General features: G+C 42.7%; 1 protein-coding gene across 3 annotated transcripts in view; it reads right to left on the bottom strand.

Annotated features, from left to right (window-relative positions):
* Positions 1–938: 938 nt before the first annotated feature.
* Positions 939–13499, bottom strand: part of LOC115223453 (calcium homeostasis endoplasmic reticulum protein) — a 135758-nt gene continuing 123197 nt past the window's right edge. For 2 of the 3 annotated variants that reach the window (XM_029794030.2, XM_029794029.2), the window contains 4 exons: positions 12074–12202; positions 11109–11194; positions 9893–10111; positions 7701–8146 (listed from right to left, as the gene is read on the bottom strand). In XM_029794030.2, coding sequence (XP_029649890.1) covers positions 7983–8146; positions 9893–10111; positions 11109–11194; positions 12074–12202 — 598 coding nt within the window. In that variant the 3' untranslated portion in view covers positions 7701–7982. Of the gene's footprint in view, positions 962–7700; positions 8147–9892; positions 10112–11108; positions 11195–12073; positions 12203–13499 lie in introns of those variants that run through there. The other variant, XM_036512661.1, reaches the window with a different exon arrangement.

Consider the following 13499-nt stretch of genomic DNA (forward strand, 5'->3'; position numbering starts at 1 on the left):
GGACTTATTCTTTTGTAAGCCCAGTACCTATTCTATCGGTCTCTTTTGCTGAACCGCTAAGTGACGGGGACATAAACACACCAGAATCAGTTGTCAAGCAATGCTAGGGGCACAAACACACACACACATATATATATATATATAAATAAAGTTAATCCAAACAAGAAAACACAAAAAAAAAACACAACAACGCGAGGACGTGGAACAAATAAAGTATTATTTGACGCTCAGGAAAGAAGGAAAGAAGGAGGGTTTAACGTTTCGAGCGGAGCTCTTCGGCGGAAACAAAGGAGAAGGAAAGATCCAGAGAAGGGAAGACAGAGGAAAAAAATTGCTGGCGGTGCTCACGAGGTCACATGTATATACATATATATACCTATATATGTGTGTGAATATAATATACATGTGTATGTGTGTGTATATATATAATGCCGGTGTAGGAAGGATTTACACCCTTCCCCCTCCGCCCACCTCAAATTCACCTGTTTTTTCTGACTGTTCTCAATCAGCCTCAAACAGCAAATCCCCGCATTCAATGCATCGCGTATCATGTATTAGTAGTAGTAGTAGTAGTAGAAGTGGTGGTGGTAGTAGTAGTAGTAGTAGAAGTGGTGGTGGTAGTAGTAGTAGTAGTAGAAGTGGTGGTGGTAGTAGTAGTAGTAGTAGAAGTGGTGGTGGTAGTAGTAGTAGTAGTAGAAGTGGTGGTGGTAGTAGTAGTAGTAGTAGAAGTGGTGGTGGTAGTAGTAGTAGTAGTAGAAGTGGTGGTGGTAGTAGTAGTAGTAGTAGAAGTGGTGGTGGTAGTAGTAGTAGTAGTAGAAGTGGTGGTGGTAGTAGTAGTAGTAGTAGAAGTGGTGGTGGTAGTAGTAGTAGTAGTAGAAGTGGTGGTGGTAGTAGTAGTAGTAGTAGAAGTGGTGGTGGTAGTAGTAGTAGTAGTAGAAGTGGTGGTGGTAGTAGTAGTAGTAGTAGTGTTATTGCTTCCACTGCTGCGTACGTGCCTCTGTCCACGATTCACATATTTTCTTTGGGAGTGGTAGGGTTAGGGTAGAAGGAGGGTGGGAGAGAGAGAGAGAGAGAGAGAGAGAGAGTGTGTGTGAATGAGGGGGAGGTTAGAAAAGTAGTTGTGAAAGAAAGGATTCTCGTTCCCTCGTTTTGTCTCCTCTAAATCACTCTTCTATTTTTCATCTCTCTCTTTCATTTCTCCTTCCTCCTCCTTTCTCTACACCTCTACTGCCACCTCTTCTCTTCAATTCTCTTCGATTTTTCTAATGAAATATTCAACTTAATCATGTCTTCATCCTGCTGAAGGTGCTGCTGCTGATGATGATAATGATAATAATGACGATGATGGTAGTGGTGATGATGATGATGATAGTGGTGGTGGTGATGATGGTGGAGGTGGTGTTGATGGTGATGATAATGATAATAATGATGATGATGGTAGTGGTGGTGGTGGTGTTGATGATGACGATGATGATAGTGGTGATGATGATGGTGGAGGTGGTGTTGATGATGATGATGGTAGTGATGGTGATGGTGGTGGTTTTGATGATAGTAACTGTAGCATTAGTGGTGATCGTGGTATCAATGATGTTGGTGATGATTTTGATGATGATGGTGGTAAAGACGATGATGACGATGATGATGGTAGTGTTGGTAGGGGTGAAGAGGGGTATTGATGATGTTGGTGATGATTTTGATGATGATGGTGGTAAAGACGATGATGATGGTGGTAAAGACGATGATGACGATGATGATGGTAGTGTTGGTAGGGGTGAAGAGGGGTATTGATGATGTTGGTGATGATGATGATGATGATGGTGGTAAAGACGATGATGATGGTGGTAAAGACGATGATGACGATGATGATGGTAGTGTTGGTAGGGGTGAAGGGGGGTATTGATGATGTTGGTGATGATTTTGATGATGATGGTGGTAAAGACGATGATGATGGTGGTAAAGACGATGATGACGATGATGATGGTAGTGTTGGTAGGGGTGAAGGGGGGTATTGATGATGTTGGTGATGATGATGATGATGATGATGATGATGATGATGAGGGTATTTACGACAACACAGACATGAAAATATGAAATATTTGCCCAAGCCTTGAGATGCAGTAAATGCTTCGTCTCCGTGTCAGTGTGTCAGGGTGTATATGGAGACCAATTGTGTGTGTGTGTGTTTGCACGAAACTGTACGGATGACAGTGCTTATCGGTACCAACGAGTGTATAAATATACACTGCAATATGTGTGTGTAACATGTGCTTGTGTGATTCAGTATATATGTGTGTGTGTGTGTGTGTATGTATATGCATGTTTTATATATATGCGTATATATAGGCGCAGGAGTGGCTGTGTGGTAAGTAGCTTGCTAACCAACCACATGGTTCCGGGTTCAGTCCCACTGCGTGGCATCTTGGGCAAGTGTCTTCTGCTATAGCCCCGGGCCGACCGATGCCTTGTGAGTGGATTTGGTAGACGGAAACTGAAAGAAGCCTGTCGTATATATGTATGTGTGTGTGTGTTTGACAACCAATGCTGGTGTGTTTACGTCCCCGTCACTTAGCGGTTCGGCAAATGAGACCGATAGAATAAGTACTGGGCTTACAAAAGAATAAGTCCCGGGGTCGATTTGTTCGACTAAAAGGCGGTGCTCCAGCATGGCCGCAGTCAAATGACTGAAACAAGTAAAAGAGATATGTATATATGTGTGTATGTGTATATATACATGTGTGTGTGTGCGCATGTGTTTATATGTATATGTATATTTTATATATATGCGTATATGTATATATGTGTGTATGTGTATATATACGTGTGTGTGTATGTGTTTTATACATATGCGTATACGTATATATGTGTGTGTGTATATGTGTTTATATATGTATATGTGTTTTATATATATGCATATATGTATATATGCGTGTGTATGTGTGTGTGTATATGTGTGTATATATATATATATATTAATAAATAAAACATATGCATATATATAAACATATATGTACGTACCTACCTCTACATGTACATATACACGCATATATGAGTACAGGACACCAAAAAGACGTCGAACACAATGAGAAACGAAAAACATATATATATATATATAAATAAATATATATATATATGTATGTATGTACATACTGGTACAAAATGTAAGTGTGCAGCTGTGTGATTCAGTACTAGTATGTATATTTTACTCATGTGCTTTGGTATGTTCTCAATATACATACATACATACTATATATATACATACATACAACACACACACATATATATGTTGGCATAAAATCCATGTGTACCCATGTGCTTGCTTATGTTTTATGTAGTGAACCAGTTGGGATGGTTCCAATATTTCTGTGCTGTAGACACGGCATAGTTTACTTTATCTGAAGGTCAGATTCCATTTCCTATACCCATATTAATTTAAGTTGGTATCATGCCTTCCTTATCATCATCTGCGTGAAGGCGCATGGCTCGGTGGTTAGAGCGTCAAGCTTACGATCGTGAGGTTGTGAGTTCAAATCCTGGACCGGGCTGCGTGTTGTGTTCTCGAGCAAGACACTTTATTTCACGTTGCTGCAGTTCACTCAGCTGTAGAAATGAGTTGCGACGTCACTGGTGCCAAGCTGTATCGACCTTTGTCTTTCCCTTGGATAACACTGGTGGCGTGGAGAGGGGAGGCTGGTATGCATGGGCGACTGCTGGCCTTCCATAAACAACCTTGCCCGGACTTGTGCCTCAGAGGGTAACTCTCTAGGTGCAATCCCATGGTCATTCATGACCGAAGGGGGTCTTTACTTTACCTTTATCATCATCATCATCATCATCGTTTAACGTCCGTTCTCCATGCTAGCACGGGTTGGACGGTTCGACCGGGGATCTGGGAAGCCAGAAGGCTGCACCAGGCTCCGGTCTTATCTGGCAATGTTTCTACAGCTGGATGCCCTTCCTAACGCCAACCACTCCGTGAGTGTAGTGGATGCTTTTTACGTGCCACCTGCACTGGTGCCAGGCGAGGCTGGCATCGGCCATGGTCGGATTGGTGCATTTTACGTGCCACCTGCACGGAAGCCAGTCGAGGTGGCACTGGCTTCGGCCACGATTCGGATGGTGCTTCGGATCATATGTATACATGTGTGTGTGTGTCAGTGTGGCTATGTGGTAAGGAATTTGCTTGCCAACCATAACGGTTCCAGGTTCAGTCCCACTGTGTGGTACCTTGGGCATTTTCTACTGTAGCATCCTATTTCTTTACTACCCACAAGGGGCTCAACACAGAGAGGACAAACAAGGACAGACAAATGGATTAAGTTGATTATATCGATCCCAGTGCGTAACAGGTACTTATTTAATCGACCCTGAAAGGATGAAAGGCAAAGTCGACCTCGGCGGAATTTGAACTCAGAATGTAACGGCAGACGAAATACCTATTTCTTTACTACCTACAAGGGGCTCAACACAGAGAGAACAAATAAGGACAGACAAACGGATTAAGTCGATTATATCGACCCCAGTGTGTAACTGGTACTTATTTAATCGACCCCGAAAGGATGAAAGGCAAAGTCAACCTCGGCGGAATTTGAACTCAGAATGTAACGGCAGACGAAATACCGCTAAGCATTTCGCCCGGTGTGCTAACCATTCTGCCAGCTCGCCGCCTGTAGCATCCTGCTGACCAAGCCTTGCGATGGATTTGGTAGATGGAAACTGAAAACAGCCCATCACACACACACACATAACAGGGGCAAGCATGGTTGTATGGTAAGAAGCTTGCTTCTCACTCACATGATTCCAGGTTCAGTCCCATTGTATGGAACCTTGGGCAAATGTCTTTTAATATATCCAGCCTTGTGAATGGATTTGGTAGATGGAAACTGAAAGAAGCCCATTGTATATATATGTGTCTGTCTGTCTCTTTTCCCCTGGCCACCATTTGACAACTGATGTTAGAGTGTTTAGTTAGTTAGTTAATTTTTTGGCTCAAAAAGCAAAAAGCAAGGCCATGTAGGGGGACATGGAGTTATGTACAGGGTGGTGTTCATGTAAAGAGTTCAGGCCACTTGAGGTCAAGGGAGACTTTGAATCGCGCGGTTGTCGGCATCTTCACCATCTCGTCTGGCAGCTTGTTCCACGGATCCGCAACCCGGATGGAGAAAGCCCCTCTCCTTCGATTGAGATGAAATCGTCGCAGATAGAGCTTTTCGGAATGACCCCGCAGCCGACGCTCTGGAGCAGGAGTGAAGAACAGCTCTTTCGAGAGGTTACACTTTCCGCTTATGATGTTTATGTTCCCGTTTGGCAAAAGAGATCACTAGAAAAAGTACTGGGGTCAATTTGTTTGACTACAATTCTTCAAGGTGTTGCCCCAGTATGGCTGTAGTCTAATTACTAAAACAATTAAGAAATGATGATGACGATGATATATACATGTTTTAACATCCACTTTTCTATGCTTACATGGGTCAGAGGGAATTTGTTGAGATTTCCTACAGCCAGATGCCCTTCCTGTTGCTAACCCTCACCTCTTTCCAAGCAAGATTATACATCTCCATGGCCTGACATGTTTTTATGGAAGATTGGAAATGAACAACCTCACGTGTATGATGCTAAAACAAGAACGAATGAACACACCCACATACCCTTTTACTTTTACTTGCTTCAGTCATTTGACTGTGGCCATGCTGGAGCACCGCCTTTAGTCAAGCAAATCGACCCCAGGACTTATTCTTTATAAGCCTAGTACTTATTCTATTGGTCTCTTTTGCCGAACTGCTAAGTTATGGGGACATAAACACACCAGCATTGGTTGTCAAGCGATGTTGGGGGGGGGGGGACAAACACAGACACACACACATATATATATATATATATATATATACGAGCTTCTTTCAGTTTCCGTCTACCAAATCCACTCACAAGGCTTTGGTTGGCCTGAGGCTATAGTAGAAGACACTTGCCCAAGGTGCCATGCAGTGGGACTGAACCTGGAACCATGTGGTTGGTAAGCAAGCTACATAATATATAAATAATGGTCAGGGCATTGAGCTGGCAGAGTTGTTAGCACACAGGGTAAAATGCCTAGCAGCAATTTTGTCCATCTTTACATTCTGAGTTCAAATTCCACTGAAGTTAATCTTGCCTTTCATCCTTTCGGGGTTGATAAAATATGTACCAGTTGAACACTGGGGTCAAGGTAATCGACTTACCCCTCTCCACTGATATCTGCTGGATTTGTGATTTTAGACTCGGGTAGTATGCTGATTAAAGCACATTCGCTAACCCTATCTGGTAGTATGCTGATTAAAGCACATTCGCTAACCCTATCTGGTAGTATGCTGATTAAAGCACATTCGCTAACCCTATCTGGTAGTATGCTGATTAAAGCACATTCGCTAACCCTATCTGGTAGTATGCTGATTAAAGCACATTCGCTGTCTGCGGCTACCTGATGTCATCAACAGTATGGATATAAATGCCACTGGATTTACTTCAGGAATTCCTCCGGCACGTAAAAAGCACCATCCGATCGTAGCCGTTTGCCAGCCTCCCCTGGCACCTGTGCAGGTGGCATGTAAAAAGCATCCACTACACTCATGGAGTGGTTGGCGTTAGGAAGGGCATCCAGCTGTAGAAACACTGCCAGATCAGACTGGAGCCTGGTGCAGCGTTCTGGCTTCCCAGACCCCGGTCGAACCGTCCAACCCATGCCAGCATGGAAAACGGACGTTAAACGACGACGATGACGATGATGATGATGAGAGAGCCCATCTTGCATCGGTTCCTCGCAGGTGAGATTCTGGACAACTGGTTGGGGGTGCATCCTTTGGTGCAGACGTGTATCATCAGGTGATTTTTTAAAAGGTACTTTGCTCAATAGAGCCACCTGACAAGTCATATCTGCGCCAAAGGATGTACCACAACAAGTCAGCAGAAGTTCGCCATTACCTTCTGCCGGAGCCATGTGGAGCTCTGAGGTGTTTCGCTCATAAACACACACATCGCCCGGTCTGAGATTCGAACCCGCGATCCCTCGACCACGAGTCCGCTGCTCTAACCACTGGGCCATGTGCCTCCACTAAGCTTTACTGTAAAACTGCAACGCTTGCCACTGGCAAAATGATGATGATTGTGATGTTGGTGATGATGATGATGATAATTGTGGTGGTGATTGTTAAGCAACAAGACGGGTAAGGGTGATTAGGTGATGGTCTAGGGGTGGGAGACCACAGACCTTGGAAAAAAAGAAAAACTTTGGTCGTCTTGTAGTCGAGGGTTCTTCGTTGACGCCCGACACCACTGGGGGGGGGGGGTGGCCCTCGAAGTCGCTGGAAATGGAGATCTCCGGGTCCAAATTCTTGGACGGCTGGTGGTCATTGTGATGATGGTGGTGCTTGTGATGTTGATGATGATGATGATTGTGGTGATGATGATAATTGTGGTGGTGATTGTTGTTGTTGTTAAGCAACATGACAGGTAAGGGTGATTAGGTGATGGTCTAGGGCTTAGGGGCAGGAGACCCCAGACCTTGGAAAAAAAAGAAAAACTTTGGTGGTCTTGTAGTGGAAGGCTCTTCCTTGACGCCGTGATGTTGATGATGATGATGATGATAATTGTGGTGATGGCGCTGGTGATAAGACAAAGAAACAAACAAGTAGAAAAAAAAAGAACAACAAAAAACAACAAAGACATCTCTGGTTGGTTTTGTTAAGATTTAATATTGTGATCTCAATGATGAAGAAATATGAGTGAAGAGAGGTAGAGGGGGAGGAAAAAAAAATATATAAAAGAATGAAATCCTGCAGTGAAAGGTTTTACGACCTGCTCCATAGAGGGAGAGGGCCAGAGAGGGGCACAGAGAGGGTCAACATCTCTGTAGAGAAAGAAGAGGATCAATGGAGGCCCCTCCTCAAATTCATGAAGCGGCTGGTGTTGGTGGTGGTGGTAGTGGTGGTGGTGGTGGTGATGGTGGTGGTAGCCTAATGATTCATTGGTGGTAGAGGGAAGTTCTGAGCTGCTGCTGCTGCGGCCACTCCTGCTGCTGGTTGCGGTGGCGATGATGCTCCAGCATGGACTGGTGTGGTACTTTCCTCCTCCTTCATTGTCCGATTCTGTTGTGGCGTTTTGGCACCATGTCTGTTAGCTGTGGAGAGAGAGAGAGAGAGAGAGAGAGACTGGGGTTATAAGGGCAGGGCTTGTAGTGTTTAGAAGGGTGGTCAAACTGGTGGTGGGTGTGACTAGTTTTTTTTTTTTTGGAGGGAGGGGTACAGCAAGAGCTTGAGAAGGGGTGCCACAAGATAAGTTTCTTTATTGGCCACACAGGGCTGCACATAGATGGGACAAGTTACAAGGTAGAGCTTTTCTTTTGGGGGATAAAAAAAAAAAAAAGAAACAAACAAAAAAAAAGGTGGCGTAGGTTTTCGATCAAAAGGGATCGTAAAAGGGAAAAAAAAGAACAAAAAAAAAGAAAAGGAACAAAAGAAAAGAGAAATGAAAAAAAAAAGAAGAAAAAAGGGGAAGAGGAAAAAAAAACGATCAATAGGGATCATGTATCACAGTGTTATGATGTATGGTGTAAAGGGGAAAGCAAGTAAGGTTTATCCGTGGGAAGAAAAGCCTACAAAAAAGACCACGGTAACCTTGGTCAAGATAAATGGCAGTGACCAGTGAACTGCGTGTATTAGGAGGACATAGTGGCCATGCAATGTATACATGAAAAAGTAGTGACCACTGCATGTGTGTGTGAATATGTAGTGACCACTTATTCTTTTATTTGTTTCAGTCTGTGGCCATGCTGGAGCACCGCCTTAAAGGGTTTTAGTTGAAGAAATCGACCCCAGGAATTATTCTTTGTAAGCCTAGTACTTATTCTTATTTCTTTACTGTCCACAAGGGGCTACACACAGAGGGGACAAACAAAGACAGGTCGATTATATCAACCCCAGTGCGTAACTGGTACTTCTCGCCACCTTATACTTAGTACTTATTCTATCACTCTCTTCTGCTGAACCGCATAAACACATCAACGTCACTTGTCAGCAATGGTGGTGGGTAGGACAAACATAGACACAAAAACATAGATTTTTATATATGACAGGCTTCTTTCAGTTTCCGTCTACCATATTTTCCACTCACAAGACTTTGGTAGGCCCAAGGCTATAGTAGAAGACACTTGCCCGAGGTGCCACACAGTGGGACTGAACCTGGAACCATATGGTTGAGAAGCAGGCTTCTTACTGCACGGCCACAATAAGTTTTTTACCTTTTATTTGTTTCAGTCACTGGACTGTGACCATGCTGGGGCACCACTTTGGAGGATTTTATATATACATCCTACCCTGATGTAATCTCCAGGGATACAGGCATCCAGCAACAGGACCTCCGTAATGCCATGATGGACCGTGAAGTCTGGCGTAGCATGGTAAATTCCATTGTCTCGACCATGGTCGAACAATGATGATGGTGATGGAGATTAAATTAGGGTAGGAGAGTGTGTGCCCTGTGGTATCGCGAGCAGATGGCTTCCAGAGGAGAAGAGTAGAAAATACCTCGTTTTCAGCTCTACAACAATGTCCAGCAAACTGGACTCTTCTACCTTTCACAACAGATGATACAGGTGGTAGTTTCCCATATATTTGTACTTTGGTCGGATGAAGCTTCCATGAGAGATTTTGAGCTCTCGTAAGGAGGCGAGTGTAAGTTCCATCCAACCACCTCTCAAGCTTCTTTGATAACGCCCAGGTTTCTGAGCCATATAGTAGAATTGGTTTGACTGTGGCTTTGAAGATTTTAAGTTTGAAGTCTCTACAACAATAACCCCCACCACTACACTGACAAGGGTGAGAGCTGGGGACGACAAAGAAGACTAACTTTAGGGTTTTACACTTACCTTTTTCTCCAATTCTTGCTTCGTCCCTTGCCTTCATTCGCTGGATAAAACCTTGGCTTTTGCTCTTACGGAACTGCTCAAACGGATCTTTCAACTCAAATGGATCTTTTATCTCAAATCCTACTCCCTTGTACATGTCCTGCCGGTTGCGACAGTCACCTCCTGATATAGGGTCAACTATGCCCTGTTCTGTGACGCCAAGACCCTTGCCACTCCAACCTAAATGACAAACAGAGACAAGATATATCAATGTATTATCAACATATTCTAGCAGACAGACAAACTCCATCATCATTCATTACCATCAATGTTCAATAGTCATATCCAATAACCGGGCAATCTCACAGGTGCTTGTGTGAGAATAGAACACAGTAAAGTGGTTGGTGTTAGGGTTAGGGTTAGAAGTTGTGGAAAACATGGGGGGAAAAAATTGGAATAATTTTTTTTATTACTGGTTTCTGTCATTTGACTGTGGCCATGCTGGAGCACCACCTTAAAGTGCTTTTGTCGAACAAATCAACCTCAAGATTTATTTTTAAGCCTAGTACTTATTCTATTGGTCTCTTTGCTGAACCGCAAAGTTATGGGGAAGTAAACAAACCAATACCAGTTGTCAAGTGATGATGGGAGTACAAACGCAGACACACATAGATATATATCATCATCATTATCATCATCAACGTTTAACGTCTGCTTTCCATGCTAGCATGGGTTGGACGATTTGACTGAGGACTGGTGAACCAGATGGCTGCACCAGTCTCCAATCTGATCTGGCTGAGTTTCTACAGCTGGATGCCCTTCCTAATGCCAACCACTCTGAGAGTGTAGTGGGTGCTTTTACGTGCCACCGGCAGGAGGGCCAGTCAGGCGGTACTGGCAACGGCCATGCCCAAATGGTGTTTTTTTTACATGCCACCTGCACACTGGTACAAGTGCCAGTAAGGCGATGCTGGTAATGATAAATTATATATATGTATATATATATATATATACATGATGGGGTTCTTTCAGTTTCCATCTGCCAAATCCATTCACAACTCTTTGGTTGGCCTGAGGCTATATTAGAAGAGACACTTGCCCAAGAATATTGATGATGATGCCTCGTAGCCCCAATGGCCACACTTCTGTTACAAACCAACCCCAACTTAATAATAAACAAGGAATGAGAAAAAAACGGTTGACCAGGAGGGTGCTGGTCAAGCCAAACTCAACTTACCCATCTTCATCAGCATTTGGTGGCCTTTGTTATCTTCTCCGATCCTTTGGTCAAACATGGGAGGCTGCAAGAAGTTTTCACCGCCACTAAACGGAAGACAGACAAGAGAAGCAAGAGCGATTAGTTTTGGTGTAAGCAGGAGGTAAAAGAAAATGGAAAGCAGGAGGAAGAAAAGGGAAAAGGACAAGACTGTAGTAAAGTGACATCCCTGCTGTTCAGTTTAAAATTTTGCTTATCAAGCCCATTTCGGTACCATGCAGTGGGACTGAACCTGGAACCACACAGTCATACCTGCAAAACTTAAATTCTTTTCCCCAAGATCTTAGACCCCACTTCCTTGGAGTAAACATCCTGTCCAGCAAAATAATTTTTTCTTCTTCTTCCCTCTCCCTTCCCGTCTTTTTCTTTAACACTTCTTTGAAATACAAAAACACACACATGCTCTCTCTCTCTCTCCCCATCCATCACCCTCTTGTACTGTCTTATGTCTCTCCCCACCACTACACACTCAATATTATGGATTTTTTTTTTCATTTATTTATGGTGCCAAGCCCATTTTGTGCTGTATTTTCTTTCCTACTAGTTGTCTGATTTTATTATAAATTATATGCTTTTAAAACCATATTTATATGTTTTTGTTCACTAAAAATAGAAGTACCTCATTGAGTTTTTCAAGCCTGGTCCTTACTCATTCTATCAGTTTCTTTTGCTGAACTGTTACATTTCAGGGATGTAAACAAACCAGTCCTGGTTGTCAACCTGTGGTGGGAGACAGATAGACTCACTCACTCACTCTCTCTCTCTGTCTTCCTCACACACACATAATGGGCTTCTTTCAGCTTCTACCTCCCAAATCCATTTATAAGGATTATAAATAGGATTTGATCAAGGACAACATAAGACTGATCAAAAAACACAAACAAAACAATGGGGAAAAACAAAAAATGTGTTTAAGATTTACTTACAAGTTTGGAGGAGATGGGCTTTGAGATCTGCGTCGGTTCCTGGAAGGAGAAGGTGATCGAGACTTGCTACTGCGCAGGTAGGGCAGTGGAGATTTTGACTTAGATCTTGAATGTGACCTGGAGTGGGACCTGAGTGAAAAGAGATTATAAATAATAATGACGACAATAATAATCTCTCTCTATATAAACGGCAGTTTGTCTGTCTGTGTGTCTGTCAGGTTGTACTCTCACCCTGACCACGGCTTTCAACCGATTCTGATGAAACTTGACACACACATAGCCCAATGTCATAATTCAAAACTAACGCAGTGAAAATTTCGAAAAGTTCCCCCAGTTTTGAAATAATCGATAAATTCGACATGGGGTCGAGAATCTCAGCTTTTTATATGCAACACATTTTCTGTTGTAGTTTTCGCAACTTGCAATCGATTTTCACTAAACTCATGGTGAAGCTTAATGTTACCCTAAGAAACTTAATCCTGACGTTAGTTTTCCATGCAATACCTTACCATCAGAAAAAATCGATAAAATCATGCCATTTTGGGAAATCGCGTTTTCGCCCAAAGGGACAGCTAGGAACATCGTATACACAGAAGACATTGCAACCTACACATGCGCCTTCATTCCCTAGAGGGAAAGGACTAGATTGGTATTAGTCGTTGCCTACTAGGGGCTCTTACATACCCGGGCAACGCCGGGCTTTGCTGCTAGTAATAATAATAATAATAATACATAGACAAATCATCAGGACTTATGAATGTATATGACATACAGAAAATAGTACCACTAGGCACCACACACCTCCTACATAAAACACTTTCAATACAGTGAAAATAAGAGCACCACAACAAACCATAGTACATACCCAAGGTACACAGAGTTGCACCCGGTAGTGCAGTGGAAGCATGTGTAAAAATAAGACTGCTGAATAATAATAATAATATTATAAAAAAAAATGTGATGGTTGTCTTTTGGTTTCACACTTCCCTTAACTGTTTCCATTTCTCTCTTGGTATTGGTAAGCCCTTTAACCCTTTCGTTACCAACCCGGCTGAAACCGGCTCTGGCCCTTTAGAATAAATGTCTTGTTTTCATAAGTTTTAAATTAAAATCTTCCACCAAACCTTAGTCACAATTTATGTTCCTACACTAGCTGAATGATAACTAAGTTATTTTACTAAACTCTTTGTTATATTTCAAGTAATTGAAGGAAACACAGAGCATCTCAAAATAAATACAGTAACGAAAGGGTTAAATGTATAAACTGTCTGTGGGCCAGACTCAGCCTGCAGCAGTTTTTGGTCTGGCCTCCAGCTCAATTTTATATACCCTTTATCTTTTTCTTGTTTCAGTCATTATTCTATGACGGAGTACTGTCTTCAAAATATTTGGTGTAACAAATCAAACACAGTACTTTCTTTTTGCA

Source organism: Octopus sinensis, linkage group LG23 (assembly GCF_006345805.1).
Source record: "Octopus sinensis linkage group LG23, ASM634580v1, whole genome shotgun sequence".
NCBI lineage: Eukaryota > Metazoa > Mollusca > Cephalopoda > Octopoda > Octopodidae > Octopus > Octopus sinensis.